This window comes from Orycteropus afer, unplaced genomic scaffold (genome assembly GCF_000298275.1).
Source record: "Orycteropus afer afer isolate SDZICR_OR568_19922 unplaced genomic scaffold, OryAfe1.0 scaffold00193, whole genome shotgun sequence".
In the NCBI taxonomy this organism is placed as follows: Eukaryota; Metazoa; Chordata; class Mammalia; order Tubulidentata; family Orycteropodidae; genus Orycteropus; species Orycteropus afer.
In genome coordinates, this window is record NW_006921780.1 from 5,315,636 (window position 1) to 5,335,732 (window position 20,097).

The window sequence follows — 20,097 nt, forward strand, 5'->3', positions numbered from 1 at the left end:
CTGCCTCTTTTGCTCTTTTCTCCAGCAAGGAGCACATTGCATCACTCACAGCTTTCTCACTCTATGTTTCTAGGGAACTCGGTGGGGGGCAGAGATGTAAGAGGGATGACCCATTTGAGACTATTTGGAAAATAAACCCACAATGTCATTCTAATGCTCACTATCTGGAAATTTTACACAATTTTATGGCCTCTAGAAATTAATGCATTGCAGAACATTTTAATTTTTAGCCAGTTTTTAAAGTTTTCTTTTTAAATTATAGAAGCAATATAGTCTCATTGGGAACTCTGGTGGTGTAGCACCCAAAGCATTTGACTGCTAACCAGAAGGCTGGTGGTTCAAATCCACCAGCCACTCCTCGGAAGGAAGACCGGGCAATCTACTTCTGTAGAGATACCACCTCAAAGACCCAAGGAGGGGTTAATATGAGTCAGATTCGACTTGATGGCAGTGAGTTTTATTTATTTATTTTTTGTATAGTCTCATTATATGAGGACTTTATGCTGAGTGAAATAAGTCAATCACAAAAGGATAAATATTATAGGACCTCAGTTAATAAAAAGACAAAAATAGGCAAAGGTATAGAGACCAAAGTTTATTTGCAGTTATTAGGGGCAGGAGGGAGTGGGTTATTGCTTATAGAGTACTAGTTTATGGTGATGGAAAAATCACATTGATTGAGGGTAGAGTTCATACACAATTAATGTAATTGGTGTCAATAAGTTATACATCTGCAAAAAGTTGAGTTATTAAAAGTTGTACAATAGATATATTTACATAAATATAAATTACATAAATTTAAATAACCATATGTGGCCCATGGCTACCATATTGGGTAGTGCAGTTCTGGGCATTTGCTGTACTTATACAGATTTTTGTTTCTACAAATCAGGCATTCTAAACACACTTCTCTGTGACGTGACCTTTTCACTTAAAGAGACACCTGACTGTGCTACTGCAATGGTAATGTCATTTTCTCTAATGTTGCATGGTGTCTTTTGCATGTGTATACTTACGATGACAAAAAAAAAAAAAAAAAGGCGGGTAGCAGCTATGGTTGTTTATGTATGACCAAACACCTCATGGGATTAGGATCTTAAGTTTGGAGGTATAGGATCATAGTTTCAGGAGACATCCTAGTTAACTGGCCTAATAACATGGATAGTGTTTCTGTTCTACCTCTTAGTTCCACAAGTATAGTTCCACAAGTAGTGCCTGTGGTCTCAAAGCTTGCAAACAGACATTTAAAACACACTAATTGTTCTCTATTTGCCTGGAACAACAGAAGAAGGAGAGTCAGGAATAGGAAGAAGGAATGGAATGTGTGCCTAATAGCCTCCATGAACAACTGCCTCCTTTGCCATGAGATCAGAAGAATTGGATGGTGCCTGGCTATCATTAACAAACATTTTGATCAAAGATTCTATAGAAGAATCTTGATTGAAAGGGGGGAAATGCATAACAGAATTTAAAAGACTTATGGAATCCAGCATTTCTGGAGCCATGGAGGCTGGATGAGCCCCTGAAACTAATGTCCTGAGGTAATCTTTAAATATTAAACCAAAAATATCCCCTGGAGTCTTCTTAAAACCAAACAATAGTTTAGCTTAACTAGTAAAGAATGTCTGCTTTGAAACTTGTCCCTTTTTAAGATTAATCTGCATGGGATCAAATTGATAACAGCAATTTGAAAAATTATATAGGGAATTTTAGAGGTAGTGAATTTATGTTAATAGGGGAGGAATAAGTCAGAAAAGAAGAATGAGAATGGTTACACAACTCAAAGAATGTAATCAATGTCACTAAACTGTACATACAGAAACAGTTGAACTGGTACATTCTTTCTTTTTTGTTATGATTTGGGTGAAAGTTTACAGAGCAAATTCATTTTCTATACAACAGATCATACACATTTTTTTTCCCCATGACATTGATTTCAATCCCTATAATGTAGCAGCTCTCTTTCCACTTCCTCCCTGTGGTTACCCTTCCCTGTGTCATTCTTTCTTGTGCGTTCCTGCCCTCTCAACTATTTCCCTGTGCAAATACTGCCCTTCTGATCTCCCATAATTGATTGTTCTAAAGAGTATATCTACCTGATGTAAATGTTCACCTTATATGCCTGTCTATTGTTTGGCTGGAAGCCACAGGATTGAGTTAAATTCCAGGCCCAAAGGGCAACTAAGGGTCACAGTCTTGGGAATTTCACCAATCTCTATCAGACCAGTAAATCTGGTCTTTTTTTCCTTCTTTTTTTTTTTTTTTTTTCTTAATTCTGAGTTTTGTTCCACATTGTTCTCCACTCTATCCAGAATCTCCTGCACTGATCCTTTTGACAGTGGTAGCTGGGCATCATCTAGTGCTTGTGGTCTCATGGTCACGTAGGCTGAGGATCACATGGTCCACTAGTCCCTTGGATTAATTGTTTCCATGAATCTTTGGTTTTCTTCATTCTTTTTTGCTCTGGATGAGGAGAGACCAATTGTTGTATCTAGATGGCCACTTGTAAGCTTTTAAGATCCCAGTCACTGCATACCAAAGTAGGATGTAGAACAATATTTTTGTGTAATATGTTATGCCAATTGAGCTTCTTGTCTCCTGTGACCATGGGCCTGAGCCCACATGTCCAACAACTTGCTACCTCAGGGTGGTGATTGGCTGTGCCTAAGAAGTTACCTTAACTTCAGCCCCCATTAGTTCTATTTATATGGACAGTCTTACAGCACATTCAAATATGTATGTACAAATATTGCCTGCCAAACTTACACATTGTTGTTGTTGTTATTTGCCATCCAGTCAGCCCCGACTCATAGCGACCCCTCCTTGGGTTTCTGAGGCAGTATCACTACGGAAGTAGGAATGCCCAACCTTCCTTCCGAGGATAATCATGGGTTTATTCCTTTTTGCCTAGACATACCTGACCATTCAGCCTGTCTACCTATGTGTCTACCTGCAGGTTAATGTTTGTTATTACTAATAATGCAGTATTGCATATGTAAAAATGCTTATCTTTGTTGCTTGTACCTCTTGTGCACCTCTCTGTGTCTTCCTTTCTGAATTGGTGTATGTTCTTCTGTGTATATTCTCAACAACAACAACAACAAAAATAAATAAATAAATTATAAATACATATTCTCATTATAAAAATTATAATTGTATAGAAGTGTATCAGGTAAGAAATGTAAGTACCCCTCTTCTTTCCCCCATTAATCAACTCAAATTAATTCAGAGAAGTAACCACTTTTTCGCAGTTTGATATATATTCTTCTAGACCAGCTCTAGGAGCTCTGGTAGCGTAGTGCCTAAAGGCACTTGACTGCTAACCAGAAGGCTGGCTGTTCAAACCCACCAGCCACTCGTTGGAAGGAAGATTGGGGAATCTACTTCGGTAGTGATATCGCCTTGGAAACCCAAGAAGGGGTCACTATGAGTTGGATCTGACTCCATGGCAGTGAGTTTGTTTTGGTTTGGTTAATCTTTATAGGTGGATTGGCACAGCGGCTGCAAAAATGGGCTCAAACAGCAATGACTGTGGGGACCAAGCAGCATCTCATTCTGTTGTACATAGGGTCACTATGAGTTGGAACAGACCTGATGCCTCTTCACAATAACAACAACAATAGAAGCAGATTGCTACATATTTCTCCCATGGAGCACGTAATGCCTTTGAACTGCTTTTGACCTTTCTGTTAGCAGCTAAGCACTTAACTTCTGTACCACTAGGGCTCCTTGAATAGCACTTCACACTGCCATCCAGTCGATTATAACTCATAGTGACCCCTCCTTGGGTCACAAATCGCACAATTTCCAAAGGTGAGTCAGAATTTGTTTAAAAATCTTACCCAAAGAGTGTTTTCTTTATGTCTTCTGATGACCCATAGGCCTTCCAAGTAGAAAGAACACTGGGTGTTGGAGACTAGCTACAGTTCTGGTTCCCCCATCAACTAGCTGGGTGACCTTCCACGAGTCACTTAGTCTCTCTGTGCTTCTATTACCACATTGGCAATTCACATGGAAACAACTACCTTACTTCTCTCAGAGGGATGTTGTAAGAACAAGAAGTAATTTTATAAAAGTTTCAATCATTGGGTGGAATCATCTTATTGTAAAGCCCTGTTATTACTTAGTAATTATGACTTCACTTGAATGAGATTCAAGAATTCTCTGAATTCTGCTTCCTAGTGAATACTGTTATGCATCTTCTCTGGACCCTTTCAGCACCCTGTACACATATTTACTGTAGTCCTTGGTTTTAGGATCCGTCAATCTGATTCCAATTTATAATGACCCTACATGATGGAAGGAAGGTTGAGCAATCTACTTCTGTAGAGATAACTCCACGGAAACCCAAGAGGGGTCTCTATGAGTCGAATCAACTGGACAGCAGTGAGTTACGACAGAGTAGAACTGCTTCATAGGGTTTTCTAGGCTGTACACTTTAAGAAAGTCAGGTCTTTCTCCTACAGAGCTACTAGGTGGGTTCAAACTGCCAGCTTCTCTATTTATAGCCAAGTTATTAACTATTGTATCACTGGAACTCCTTTTACTGCAATGCTAGTTGCATTGACTTGAAATTATTGTATCTATCTCCCATATTAGACACCTGTGGCTTATCTCTCTTTTTATCCTTATAGCTTAGTAAAGACGTACTGAATTACATTGAATTGAACACGATCCCAGAATATGTTTATTTAGTGTTTTCGCAAAGATGCTCCATGCAGAAAGTTAAAGTGGTGAGAGCAAGGCTATGTTTGTGGGGAGAGGTCCCAGCTTACCACAGAGAGCCTGATAAAAATCTCTATTGTCAGACACCTACCTCTTCTTCTCAACAGTTGTATTATCACACAGAGAATCATGACACCAACGATGGCTCCTAAGAACAGCCAAGCATATAGTCCCCATGGTTTTGGTTCTGAAAAAGATGTCAAAGGACAGTCTCAAAGTTTGTGAGTTTAAAAACATCCCACACAGAAGTGAGAAGTCTAAGCCTCATGGTTTCTTTCTACATTCTCCTCCAGGAAGCCATTCATTCTCATAGATTTAGAGATAGCTTTAAACTAAGGAAGCTTTCCAAATCTGTTTTCATATCATAATTTCTTTCACCACATTTTATTTTCATATTCCTAATTTTCATAGCATAGTGGCTAAGGCATTTGGTTGCTAACCAGAAGGCTGGCGGTTCAAACCCACCAGCCACTCCTCGGAAGGAAGATGGGGCAATGTTAGTAGTGATACTGCCTCAGCAACCCAAGGAGGGGTTGCTATGAGTCGGGTCCAACTCAACAGCACATAACAACAACAACAACAATTTTCTTAAGAATTTTTCTGTTCAAATGCTGTATTTTCATCTCAAGCATAGGTCGACAATTAAGCTTATCTTCATTTCTTATAAGTCAATGTCTCTGCCTACTTACTCTATTTTTAAATCTTTAGTGTTAAATACCCATTTTGGGAAAAAGAACATGATGGCTTACGTGCTGCCCCAACACCCTACATCATTCTCAAGAGACAACTGGCAGGAAGAAAGATCTACTTTTCCTTTTTAAAAATAAACATAATGGTGCTATTATTGTCCTTTCATGCAAATAACTGTGTTGGACCCATCAGACCTGAACTGAAAGAAAAGCAGATAGTTTTTCCTCTTATCATTTCTATGTTTAATATTAGCTTTAGAATACTAATCACCCAGGCTCAAAGTCAGAGAGCCAACTTGTATTCCTTTCTCTCTGAACAAGAGAAAAACCCTTCTGAACAAGAAGAAGCACTTGGAAAACAGTGAGACCTATTGCCCCAGTAAGCAAGATGTTTAGCTCAAAAAATACTAATAGACAATCACTGAGCACTCACAATGAGCCAGGCACTTTTCTGAATGTATCATATGTACTAATATATTTAATCCTCACAACAATCCTACATGGTAGGTACTCTCATAACTCCCATTTTATGGCTAAGGAAGCAGGCACTGAGGTCATCAAGAGCTATAGTTTGGTCTAGGAGCAGAAGCGGGCTGAATGGTGAAGACAGTTCTTGGATACTTAAGAGAGATTCTTGGGCTCAGAGTAAGTTAACTAGGATAATGATCAGTGGGGGCCCACCTGACGCAGTAGGGTCCTAAGTAACATAAGAGCAATAGAGTTCCAGGAGTGAACATTAATTTGCAAGAGTTGCTTATAAAGATAATTGTGGAATTAGCCTGCTTGTTGTTGAATCTGTGATGGCTCTGTTGAGAAGAAAATGAAAGGAAGGAATAGGTGGGTTACAAAGGAAGAAAGTGGTTGTAGACATGACTCAGATGTTTATAGAGTTGATTGAAAATGCAGGCTGAAGACTCCATGAACTGAAAGTTCCAAGTGGGCCTTTAGCTAATCAGAAGTTGTCTTCTGGGTTTGAAAAGACTCTCTCTTTTCTGTTCTAGGCCTTTCACACATCAGTCATTCTAAGGAATCTTACTAAACTGACTTTTTAAACTCTTTGATCATAGATTCTCTTTCTAAAATTAGTTCTAACCCTGCCATGGGGGCAGTTTTTTTCTCAGTGGTAGAATTCTCACCTTTTTCACCTTCAATTCCTGTCAATACAGTCAATGCACCTTAAGAGCAGCCACCACCTGTCTCTTGGTGTAGGCTTGTACATTGCTATGATGCTGAACAGATTTCCAGACTAAGACAGACTAGGAAGAAAGGCCTGGCAATCTACTTTAAAAAATCAGCCAATGAAAACTCTGTGGTCTGATGCTGTTGTACATGGGGCTATCATGACTTGGGGCAGACTCAATGTCAGCTAACAACAAAACCCTGTCAGAAATCAAACTTCAAAAGAAAAGTATAGTGTCTGATAAAAACTTGGGGGGGGGATGGCAAACAGAGTTCTGAATTTGTATAAGGCATGAAATTTGAGTATGGAATCACTGCTGACATATTGGAATGGTCTCCTGAGCAGTTCCACTCTGAACGGCTTACGGTCATTAAGAACACTTTGTAGGGGCATGAGCATGTGTGTATGAGCTCAAATGTGTGTGTGTATATGTGTGTGTGTGTGTGTGTGTCTAAGAGAGAGATTGATTAACTCTGGCCTTAAATTGCCAGTACCAGGAACACATGGAGGAACCTCCCAAATACTAAGACACTAAGCTGAGCCAGTAGCCAAAGCTCCTGGCTTCATCTGCCCATGGAACCTGCCCAGAAAACTGTTACATCGCACTTACTATTTGAGACTATTTCTTCTTTCTTCTCCCCTCATATGTATTTTGGTGTCTTCTAAACCAACAGCTAATTTAAGAACAAACACTCCAACCATTTACATCATTTCAAAGAGTCATATTTCTTATGAATTTTATTTGAGATAAAAATGAAAACTGACAAGGTGGGACCTTAAAAACTGGAAAATAACAGATCACAAAACTGCATCAGCAATGCCTGCAAAGTCAGCCTTTTCCCACTCCCTGGTGCCTGCTATGGACAGCTCTGCTGCCCACCAACTCACATAAACACAAAATTAACAACGACTGGGGCATTTTACTGAGGCTCAGAGGACATAATGACACCAGTCATATCTTTCTTTTCCAGAGACCCATAAAGATAAAAGGAGTCTCTAGGTGGCACAAACAGTTAAGCTCTTGACCACTAGCTGAAAGCTTGGTGGTCTAACCCACCCAAAGGCATCTGAGAAGAATGGTCTGGCAATCTGCTTCCAAAATGTCATAGCCTTGAAAACCCTATGGAGCAGTTCTGCTCTGCACACACATGGAGTCGCCATGAGTCAGAATTAATAACAACAACAGGAGGATGAACGTAGTCTGCTACTCTTGTCGCATGACATAAATGATCAACTCCTTACCAGTCCAGCCAGATCTGAAGGGCAACTTGGCCACATCCTGAAAGATGTATCTCAAACTCTACTTTTCTTCCTAGTCTTTGGATACAAAGTATTATGAATCTATTGTGGGGCTATTTAAGCTACAGGTTCACAAAGCTGCTGTGCCAATCTCATCTGGCGCTAATTTTGGATTGAGGAAATTAAGACTCAGAAAGGTGAAGTGTACATAGGGTCACAGAGAAAGTCAGTGGCAGAGCTGGGGTGAAGTTGAGGGTGGCAGACTTTTCAGTTTGCATTTTAGCTCTTGGGATGGATTCCTCAGAAGCAAATGAATAGCAGGCTGTGATACCTGGGAGACCTCTGGGTCAAAAGCACTCTGAATTGCCAACCCACCATTTTATTATCTTCCCTCCAACATGTGCCCATTCCCAACCCTGTGCTTTACTACTATATTCTTCTTCCCACTCCACCTTCAGCTTTCCATCCTACTTGCCCATTGAAGCCTAGGTCAAACTTATTCCCTCCATATCAGCATTCTTTTTTTTTTATTTGGGTGAAGATTTACAGAGCAAATTCACTTTCCATACAGCAGTTCACATATACTTTGTCTCATGTCATTGACCACAGTTTACCACAATGCAACATCTCCCCTCCCACTTCCTCCCCATAGTTACCTCTTCCCAGTGTCCATCCCTCCATACTCTCCTGCCCCCTGAGCTGTCTCCCTGTGCATAAGCAGCCCTTCCTTCTCCCATGATTGTTCTCTCCAGGGTGTGTGTCTACTTGAGGTAAATGTTTAACTCACATGCCTATACTTCGTTTGGCTGGAAACCACAGGTGTGGGTTCAATTCCAGACCTGAAGGGTGGCTCAGGGCCATAGTATCAGTGGTTCCACCAGAAAACCTGGTTCCTACCTCTTTTTTTTTTTTTTTGCCTCCAAATGATTTTGAGTTTTGTTCCACATTGTTCTCCCTCTCTATGCAGGATCTCCTACGTCCCTTCCAAGTGGATGACAGTGGTAGCCGGGCATCATCCAGTTCTTCTGGTCTCATAGTTGTATATGTTGCCAATCGGATGGTATAGCAGTCGCTAGGACTGATTGTTTCCATTAATTTGGTTTTCTTCTTTCTTCTTGATGAGGACAGACCCATCGTTGCATCTAGATGGCGGCTTGCTAGCTTTTAAGATCCCAGTCGCTACTCGCCAAAGTAGGAGGTGGAACAATGTTTTGTATAGTATGTTATGCCAATTGAGCTTGATGTCCCCTGTGACTATGGTCCCAAGCCCTCAGGTTCAACTACTCAGTCCCTCTGGGTAGCTGGCTGTAACCAAGCAGTGACCACAACCTTGCCCCTTGTCAGCTCTACTATACACCTGGGAATTCTGATCATTTACATAAACTTATAGGAATAAGTTTGCCAACCCTATATATGATCTTGGATACACTCCCCATTTAGACATATCTAATTGTTTAGCCTGTCCGCCTATCTATCCGTCCATATACCCATGTTTGCCTTCACTGATAACTCAGTACTGTATATGCAAAAGGGTTCATATTTGTTGTCTGTACTTCCCATGTACCTCTCTATGTCTTTCTCATCCTCAATGCTGTCATATTGGTCACTCACCTTTGGTACATTGCCCTTCTCTTCAGCCAAATCAATATTTATTTCTATCTATCTAACAGTGTTCCCTCCCCGCCCCTCCCACCCCTGGTAACCAACAAAGAAATATATCAGCATTCTTGATGATTCCACTTCTCACTCCTCCTTCTCCGTAGGACTCTGAAGCACCTGTGGTATGTGTCATGTATCTTAGAGCCAGATTTTGCCATAACGGTATTTGAAGCCAGGCATATTGATTCAAATTCAGAATTTATCACTTGATAGCCTCAGACAGGGGAGCTCTGGTAGCATAGTGCCTAAGGCACTTGACTGCTAACCAGAAGGCTGATGGTTCAAACCCACCAGTCACTCCTCGGAAGGAAGGTTGGGCAATCCTACTTCTGTAGTGATACTGCCTCGGAAACCCAAGGAGGGGTCACTATGAGTTGGGCCGACTCGATGGCACATAACAACAACAACAACAGCCTCAGACAGGCTATTTATTTATACCTTCTGGGGCCTCAGTGTCCTCCATCAGTAAAATAAGTATGACAACATCTAGTTCACAGAATTGTTCTGATGAACTAATGAGATAATGTATGTGAAGTGCCCACAGCAGTGCCTGGAGTCCAGCAAGTGGTCAGTAAATGTCAGCTCCCTCCTCTGCCTCAACTGCTCAACTAGCTGATAGATTCTTGGAGTCTACAGACCATTTCTTTTACTTCTTTTGCAGCATTCTTAGTTCTTGGGACATAATAGGTCCTTGGTAAATTCTTGTTGATTATTTAAAGGATTTGAAGGTGGATTTAATCTCAAGATTCAGTTGAGTGCCTTCACTGACCCTTTTTTTATTACTTAGTTTCCTTGTCTGTATAGTAAGTCCAAGTATTTTTGCATTTGGTCTTAATCTATTTGGAGCTATTTTCTAAATATGAGATTTATGTGGAAACTAAATGTCAGGGGTTCTGTGACGCTCAGTATTTGGATAAATATGAACAAAATATTACTTGTACTGCTTGATGAGGTCAAGCTTCCCATGATTCTACAATTTCTAGGAATAATTCCCTTGGGGTGTTCTAAGTCTTTGCTCCTGCAGCTCCACCTGTTCTACTCTGTGAGTGAAAAGTTCAACCCTTTCACCAGCCTACATTAAGAAAGTTGTGGGTTTATAAATACTCTATTGAAGATTTGAAGGGTCACAGGGAATGAATTTCACTGTGCCTTAGGCAGCTTTGTACCATCTGATAGGCTCAGATCATTTCTTTCTATTTCTGCAAGTAAAGTCTTCCCCTTTCTCATACAGAGCCACCCAATTCACACCTGGATTCCTTCTGCCCTAGAATGCATTAGAGTACTATCCTAACAGGGTCACCCATGGTGGAGAGGTTTCAAGGGAGCTTCCAGACTAAGACAGACTAGGAAGAAGGACCTGACAGTCTACTTCTGAAGCAATTTGAATTGGACAATCATATGGTCTACTATGCCAAGAATGACAAATTGAAGAGTAATGGCATCACATTCATCATCAAAAAGAACATTTTAAGGTCTTCCCTGAAATACAACATTGTCAGTGATAGGATAATATCCATACGCCTGCAAGGAAGACCAGTTAATATGACTATTATTCAAATTTATGCACCAACTACTAATGTCAAACATAAAGAAACTGAAGATTTTTACCAACTTCTGCAGTCTGAAACTCATCAAACATGATCAAGATCCATTGATGATTACTGGTGATTGGATTATGAAAGTTGAAAACAAAGAAGGATCAGTAGTTGAAAAATATGGCCTTGATGATAGAAAAGACATTGCAGATTGCATGATACAATTTTGCAAGACCCACAAGTTATTCTTTGCAAATACCTCTTTTCAACAACATAAATGATGACTATATATGTAGCCCATGCCAGATAGAAAACACAGAAATCAAGTCAACTACACCAGTGGAAAGAGACAAGAAAAGAAGCTTGATATCATTAATCAGAGCAAGGCCAGGGACTGACTGCAAAATGAACTATTGATTGCTCATGTGCAACCTCAAGTTGAAGCTGAAGAAAATTAAAACAAGTGCATGAGAGCTAAAATATGACCTGGAGTATGTCCCCCCTTGAATTTAGAGACAATCTCAAGAATAGATTTGACACACTGAACACTAATTACTAAAGGTCAGATGAGTTGTAGAATGACATCAAGAACATCATGTATGAAGAAACCAAAAGGTTACTAAAAAGACAGGAAAGAAAGAAAAGACCAAAATGGATGTCAGAAGAGACTCTGAAACTTGCCTTTAAACATAGAATTGCTAAAGTGAAAGGAAGAAATGATCAAGTAAAAGAGCTGAATAGAAGATTTCAAAGGGCAGCCTGTGAAGACAAAAGAAAGTATGATAATGAGTGTGCAAAGGTCTGGAGTTAGAAAACCAAGAAGGATGAATATGCTTAGCATTTATCAAGCTGAAAGAACTGAAGTAAAAATTCAAACTTTGAGTTGCAATATTAAAGGATTTTGTGGGCAAAATAGTGAATGATGCAAGAAACATCAAAAGAAGATGAAAGGAATATACAGTCACTGTACCAAAAATAATTGATTGATGATCAATCATTTCAGGAGGCAGCATATGATCAAGAACTGATGGGTACAGAAGAAAGAAGCCCAAGCTGTACTGAAGGCATAGGTGAAATACAAGGGTCCAGGAATGACAGAATACCAACTGAAATGTTTTAACAAAGAGATGCAGTCCTGGAGATGCTCAATTGTCTATGCCAAGAAATTTAGAAGACAGCTATCTGGTCAATTAATATGGAAGATATCCATATTTGTGCCCATTCTAAAGAAAGGTGATCCAAAAGAATGTGGAAATTATCTAAAAATATCATTAATATCACGCAAAAATAAAATTTTGCTAAAGATAATTTTAAAATAGTTGCAACAGTACATCAACAGGGAACTGCCAGAAAATCAGGCTGGATTCAGAAGGTGTGGAATGACGTATATCATTGCTGATATCAGATAGATCTTGGCTGAAAGCAGAGAAGATCAGAAAGATATTTACTTGTGTTTTATTGACTATGCAAAAATATTTGACTATGTAGACCATAATAAACAGTGCAGAATGGGAATTCGAGAACACTTAATTGTGTTCATGAGGAACCTGTACATAGACCAAGAGGCAATCATTCAAATAGGACAAGGGGATACTTGGTTTAAAATCAGGAAAGGTGTGTGTCAGGGTTGTATCCTCTCACCATACTTATTTAATCTATATGCTGAGAAAATAATCCAAGAAGCTGGACTTTATGAAGAAGAAATGTGGCATCAGGATTGGAGGAAGACTCATTAACAATCTCTGATATACAGATGACACAACATTGCTTGCTGAAAGCAAAAAGACTTGAAACACTCACTGATGAAGATCAAAGACTGCTGCCTTCAGTATGAATTACACCTCAAAATATAGAACAAAAATCCTCACAACTGGATCCATAAGCAACATCATGCCAAACAGAGAATAAATTCAAGTTATCAAGGATTTCATTTCACATCGACCCACAATCAATACCCATGGAAGCAGCAATCAAGAAATCAACAAATATTGCATTTAGCAAATGTGCATAAAATCTCTTTAAAGTGTTAAAAAGAAAAGTCACTTTTTTTAATGCCTGTAATTTTTATTGTATTTTCATTTACCATTACATCGATAAATTTTCCACGTATGAAAAATGTTTGCAACTTTTAAAAACATGGCAGCGTTCCTGATTTTCCCCCAAAAAAGAAAATAGTTTTATTTCAATGATAAAAATTACACAGTTACTGTAAAACATTTAAACAGTATTGGAAAGACTAAAGAATAGCAAATCATATCATCCAAAGATAATCAGCTAAAATCATTCCCTCTAACTCTCTGCATGTAATGTACATAAATGGGATATTATTCATGCAACGTGATGTCAGAAAAGTTGTCATTTTGAAGATCAAGATGCACCTGGCACAAGCCATGGTAATTTAAATTGCCTTCATGCTGGACAATGAATAAGAAACACTGAAGAAGAATCGAGGCCTTTGAATTATGGTGTTGAAGAAGAATATTACATATACCGTGGACTGCCTGAAGAGCAAACAAATCTATTTTGGAAGAAGTACAGCTATAGTACTCCTTAGAAGTGAGGATGGTAAAACTTTGCTCATGTACTTTAGACATGTTATTAGGAGGGGCCAGATCCTGGAGAAGGACATCCTGCTTGGTAAAGTAGAGGGTTAATGAAAAAGAGGAAGACTCTTAAGGAGATGGATTGACACAGTGGCTGCAACAATGGGCTCAAACCTCAATGATTGTGAGGGTGGTACAGAGCCAGGCAGTGTTTCATTGTATTGTACTTGGAGTCATTATGGGTCAGAACCAACTCAATGGGATCTAGCTGCAGCAGTAATGTATAGAATGAGAAATTGGTTGTTCAGTGGTAGAATTCTCACCCTCTGTGTAGACGTTCTGGGTTCAATACCCAGCCAACGGATCTCATGGGCAGTCATCACTAATCTGTCAGTGGTGGATTTTATGTTGCTATGTTGTTGAACAGGTTGCATCAGCACTTTCAGACTAAGAAGAATAGAAAGAAAAGTCTGGCAATCAGTTTCTGAAAACAAGCCAGTGAAAACCCTGTGGATCACAACGAGTCTATTTTGTGACCAATTATGGGGTGTGCAGAACTGGACACCATTTTGATCTATTGTCAATTGGGCCTTTATGAGTAAAAGGCTGATTTGATGGTAGGTAACAACAACAACAACAATGTATAGAAGTCTTGCATAGATTGTAAATTCTTTGAATACAGGCCCTGAACCTTATTCTTTATTTTCATCTATCATTGTACCTGATACAATGTAAGGCAGAAGGCACTCAATATACACTTGATGAACTGAATTAAATTTAATTAGAGGCCATCAGAAATGTCCTGTGTCCTTTGATATGATTCATCTGAGTGCCAAATACAAGATAACAGAAGGAATGCAGGGCCACCTTCCAATGACCTGCAGGCAGGAGTAGATGGGAAAGAGCAATGGCCTACTTTACATGTGTTTTATAATAACAAATTGAACCTGGGGGGAAAAAAATGTATATTTGCTCTCTCAAAACATCACCTGTGTTCCCATTTTCAAACCACCATTTCCTGTGGTGGAAACTCCAGCTCTCCTTCTTTTTGATTTATCATGTAGTGGGGCCTCTAAGGATGGTGACATGCAGAAATCAGACCCAGACTATTCTGGGGTCCATAGACCACATTCTCCTTAATTCACAAAGATATCCTATCTGAATATTTTTTAAATTGGAGATTTCAGACTTTTCCCCCTGGGATCCTCTTCGAGGTAGCTGAGTAGGCTGGTTGAGAACTCCTGTGCCATTTATGAAGAGTATTTTGCATGAGTTTCCACCCTGTTGTCTTTAGCTCTACTACCTGTAGTTTTAGCGTGATAACTTGGCATGTAGTCATGCGTCTAAGGGAAATACTGGAGGGATTTTTTTTTTGTCTCTGTGAAGTCTGTTGCCACAATAACACAAAAGCTTCTCTCTCTCCTCAAGCCTTCAAACTTAATTATTTAAGGGAGATAAAAAAGACAATAAAAGAGAATCTGAGAAACAAATGTAGTCCTCCGTCCCCAGGAGATACTGAGATGCTAATGTAACGGCTCTGAGAACACCGGATCTCTTTCCTGCCTTTCATGTGGTTCTGTCAGAAAGCTGCCAAAGTGAGGGTGCACATTTACGTGGCAAAGTCAGTCATCTTCAAGAGACACGTTCTTGGTCAGATGGGCCAAGATGGCAGCTTAGTTACACATATCATGCAGTCCCCCACATCATAAAGCTGTGAAACCAAGTGAAACAGATAGTGATGACAATCTGGGAACCCAAGACAGCAATTAGAAGGGTGAAAAATTAGATCAAACACCAAAGTTAAGGAGAAACTGAATAAAAACAGGGTATTAGGAGACTTCTGGTGTGTAGGCACTCTGCTAGCTGGTCTGGCACAGTGTGGCCATCTCAAGATAAAGTGAGCAGCCTTTGCAGGTGAGGAGCATAAAAGGGCAACTTAATGAAATCCCCAATAGGAGACAGTGATAGTGTGCAGATAAACCCAGAGCGAAGCAAAGTGTGCAGGACATGAGCTGGACCTAAGGAGAGAAAGTGCAGGAAGGCAGGTGAGAGTTCGAATGATCCAGGTGACAACAGTGCAAGGAGGAAGCCAGAAAATAAGGACAGCACTACTCACTAGCAGCAATCCCTGATCATTTGGACAGGTGGTGCTGGTGGAGTGGAGGATTCTTGGAGTGGTGGCTAGAGATCCCCCACCCTACTGGACTCTGGATAGACCCCTCCTAGCATTTCACTGGGGCTGTGTTCTGATTTCTGGCTGCATTCTGCAGGGAATGCCCTGGCGTTCATGACAGACACCGGGTACATACTCGCTCTTTCTCCCTCACCCTGCCGCTGAAGAGCACTGTGCTCTTCCTCTGCCCACTTCCCAGTGATCAATGGCATGTCCTCCTGCTGCCAGACTTGTGAGTTGAGACTTGAGACCACCCCCTCCTCAGTTTCCACTTCCCACCTGCCCAGCAACTATGGTGTGAGGTCTCATGCCACCCACCTGTTAACTGGTGACACATATACCCTCACTCCAACCACCTGGAAACTGGTAGTGTGCACACACAATGCCTGACTCAGTGACCAGTGAGAATGCTCCCTGCACCCTTGCCCTGGTGACCAGTCAGACAGATACATCACCTCATCAGCAACAACAGTCACTTCCAGTCAGGTGCCATCTGCACCTCTGCCAAATGATGAGCACGTGATCCTAGTGCCCTCATCCAATGTTCACCTGGCTGCAACATCATACATTTCACACCCAAAGAGTTTCTATAAGTCATCTGTACTTGCACTGAAGTCCCTTGATACTCCACCACCTACTGAGATGCCAATTCTTGCACAAACAGTGGGCTTATCCCATCCATCTGGGTAGCACTCCCTCACAGGATCTGCTATAGAGATATCCTGCCCTGCCCTCCAGAGAAGACATCAACTGCTAGCACTAACCCAGAAGGACTCCACAGTCCCACAAGGGCTGTGGAGGGACCCTAACTACCCAATACTTGTCAGCTAATAGCAGGGAAAAACCTGCTCTCCCCTCTCCGCTCAGTCTCCAGAATTCATATAAGCCTAACCACACAGGACTTCCACATGGGTGTGACCCACTGTACCCACCAGTGAGAGGAAATAATTCCCAACCAACAGATACCATCATGGTCCCTCATAGACCAGAACCACAAAGCAACAAAAAATAAAATAATACAAAGGAAGAAAGAGATTCTAAAGAAAAGAAACAAAGCTCTGGATACATCGAAACAAAAACAAAAAGTCAGCACAAAACTAGCATATATACAATAAATAAATTAAAAAATAAACACCTTTATTCCTTGGAGACAGCAGACATAACAAATCATATGAAGAAACAGGATAAGATGGTTCAAACAAGTGAGCAAAATAAAGGGGCAGAAAACCTTCTAGAGGAAGAAATGGTAATGGAACTACCTGATAAGGATTCAAAAGACTTATGTATAGATCCTTAAAGAGATCAAAGAAAGCACAAAAGATTTCAGGAAAACAATATATCTTGATTCTCTAATGCTGCTATAACAGAAATATCACAAGTGGATGGCTTAACAAATAGGAATTTACTCTTTTACAATTTAGGAGGCGAAGTTTGAATTCAGAATGCTGGGGCAAGGGGCTAGGGGCTAGGGGCTAGGGGCTAGGGGCTAGGTAAAGGCTCCTTGACCTTGGGCTTCAGCTCTGCCTCATGTTCCAGGCCCACTGAAGCTGGAGGTATCTCTTAATTCAGGTAACTGCTGGAAGCTAAGGCAGACGGACCCAAGGTTGGTGCATAAAATGGCACAGTCCCAAGATTGACAGGCCACTGGTTCAAGTCCATGAACTAGAGATGAAGACTTGGCCAAATGCAGGATCCAAATGTGCCAAAAGCTAGAGATCTTCCTCAAATCTTATCCATATATACTGGAAGCAGGCCACACCATGAAAGCAACTAATTAGTGGCTCACAGCAGATTCCACAAAGGAGTTGATTACACCACATCCAATCTCATCATGGGAAATAACCACATCCAGCTGCCATATCACTCAGAACCATGGCCCAGTCAAGTTGACACACAATGTTAACTATCACACAAAACAAGAACAAAATGAGAAAATAGAGAATTAGAAACCATACAAAACCAATAAAAATCCATAAGATTAGCAATAAAATATCAGAAATAAATAACTCAGTAGAAGGACTAAAGCCAAACTCACTGCCATGAAGTCAACTCTGATTCATAGTAACTTCCATAAGGTTTTCAAGGCTATAAATCTTTACTGAAGCAGTCTGCCTTTATTTTTCTTCCAGAGAATGGGCTGGTGGGTTCAAACAACTGACCTTTTAGTTAGTAGGCAGATGCCTTAATCACTGCACCACCAGAGCTCTTAATAGAAAGGACACAGTAGAATTGAATCAATGGAAGAAAGAACCAATGCAATAGAGGAGAAATCCTTCGATACCAATTCACTTTAGGAACAAAAGAAAAAATGAATGAAGAAAAACAAAGGAAGCCTAGATGTTATGGGGGCACTATCAAGAGGAATAATTTATGCATAATAAAAATTCCAGATGAAGAGGGAAAAAGAAAATGTACAGAGAGAATTTTTGAAGCTTTATTGACAGAAAACTTCTCTAATATCATGAAAGACAAGAAGGTTTCCTTCCAAGAAGCTCAATGATCCCCATACAGGATAGACCCCAAAAGAAAGTCACCAAGACATATCATAATCAAACTGTCCAAAGACAAAGCAGGAACTCTGAGAGCAGTTTGTGACAAAGGAAATGTCACCTACAAAGGGGCACCAATAAGACTAAGTGTTGATGTTTTAGCAGAAACCATGCATGCAAAAAGGCAATTAATTACATATATAAAACTCTGAAAGAAGAGAATTGCCAACCAAGAATTATATATTCAGTAGAAGTTTCTTTCAAATATGATAGTGAAATTAGGACATTCCTAGAAAAACAGAAATTAAAGAAATTTGAAAAAAACAGACCAAATTTACAAGAAATCTGAAATAATCACATGATCAACTCAATAGACACAGAAAAGGCATTCAATAAAATCCAACACCATTCCTTATAAAGACTCTCAGCAAAATAGAATAGAAAGGGAATTCTTCAACATAATTAAGGGCATATTTGCAGGACCAACAGCCAACACTATTCTCAAGAGAGAAAGATAGAGAGCATTCGCCTGAGTATGTCCTTTATCACATCTCTTATTCAATATTGTACTGGAAGTCCTAACTAGAGCAGTAAGGCCAGAAAGGGAAATAAATGGTATCCAAGTTGGAAGGGAAGAAATAAAAGTATCCTTAACCACAGATGACAGGATCCTATATGTAGAAAATCTCACCACAAGAAGCTTACTGGAACTAATAAAAGGATTCAGCGAAGTGGCTCAACACACAAAAATTCAGTTGGGTTCCTCAACACTACCAAGAAGAACTCTGAAAAGGAAATCAAGGAAAAAAAATGCCATTTATAATAGCCCCCAAAAGAATAAGATACCCAAGAAAAAATCTAACCAGGGACATAAAAGACTTATACAAGGAAACCTACAAAATAATACCGCAAGAAACTAAGAGATCTGTATAAATGCAAAAATATTCCATGCTCATGGGTTGCACGATTTAACATTGTGAAAATGTCAATATTATCAAAAGTGATCTACAGAGATGATGTAATCCTGACCCAAATCTCAACATTTTTTAATGAAATGGAAAGTCTAATCTTTGACCTTATATATGTTCTGGTTACCCAGTGCCACTCTGACAGGAATATACCACAAATGGGATGGCTTTAACAAACAGTAGTTTATTCTCTTAAAATTTAGAGGCTTTAAGTCCAAGTTCAGAAATTTACAGAAATCAGGCTCTAGGGGCTGGGTGAAAGGCCCTCAACCTTGGGGTCCAGTTCTGCCTCCTGCTCCTGGCTCACTGAAGCTGCAGGCTTTTCTTCACTCAGCTACTGGCTGCTGAGGCTGAGAAGCTCAAGGTTGACAAGTACACAGGCATAGTCCTGATGTTACCAAACCACATGGCAGGCCATTCATTCAAATCCATTGAAAGTCCCAAGACTGGCGGAGCATGGCAGGCTGTTGAACAATGATACTGCTACATGCAGGGTTCAAGCATGCTATAAGCTAAAGATCATTCCCAAAGCAGATTCTTATATATGGGAAAAAGACCGCCACATCCCTAAAGCAGCTACTCAGCTGCTTGTGGTAGATCCCACCATGGAGTTGACTGCCAGTCTCGTCACGGGGAATAGCTACCACCAGCTGTCCAGCCACTCAACCGGGCTCAGCCAAGTTGACACACAACCTTAACTACCACAATAGACTTGGAAAAAATTTTTGGCAATGATATGTCAGATAAGAGTCTCTTATCTGTAATTACCTATTGTTGTTGTTGTTGTTATTTGCCGTCGAGTAGGCCCTGACTCATAGCGACCCCTCCTTGGGTTTCCGAGGCAGTATCACTACGGAAGTAGGATTGCCCAACCTTCCTTCCGAGGAGTGGCTGGTG

At 40.2% G+C, this 20,097-nt stretch overlaps 1 protein-coding gene across 1 annotated transcript in view; it reads right to left on the minus strand.

Moving 5' to 3' along the window:
• The window catches only part of SLAMF1 (signaling lymphocytic activation molecule family member 1), a 58,682-nt gene that overhangs the window by 15,776 nt on the left and 22,809 nt on the right, over nt 1-20,097 (minus strand). Inside the window, exons 4-5 of the mRNA XM_007947717.1 lie at nt 4,811-4,912; nt 2,382-2,405 (exon numbers count right to left, since the gene is read on the minus strand). Coding sequence (XP_007945908.1) covers nt 2,382-2,405; nt 4,811-4,912 — 126 coding nt within the window. The remainder of the gene's footprint in view (nt 1-2,381; nt 2,406-4,810; nt 4,913-20,097) is intronic.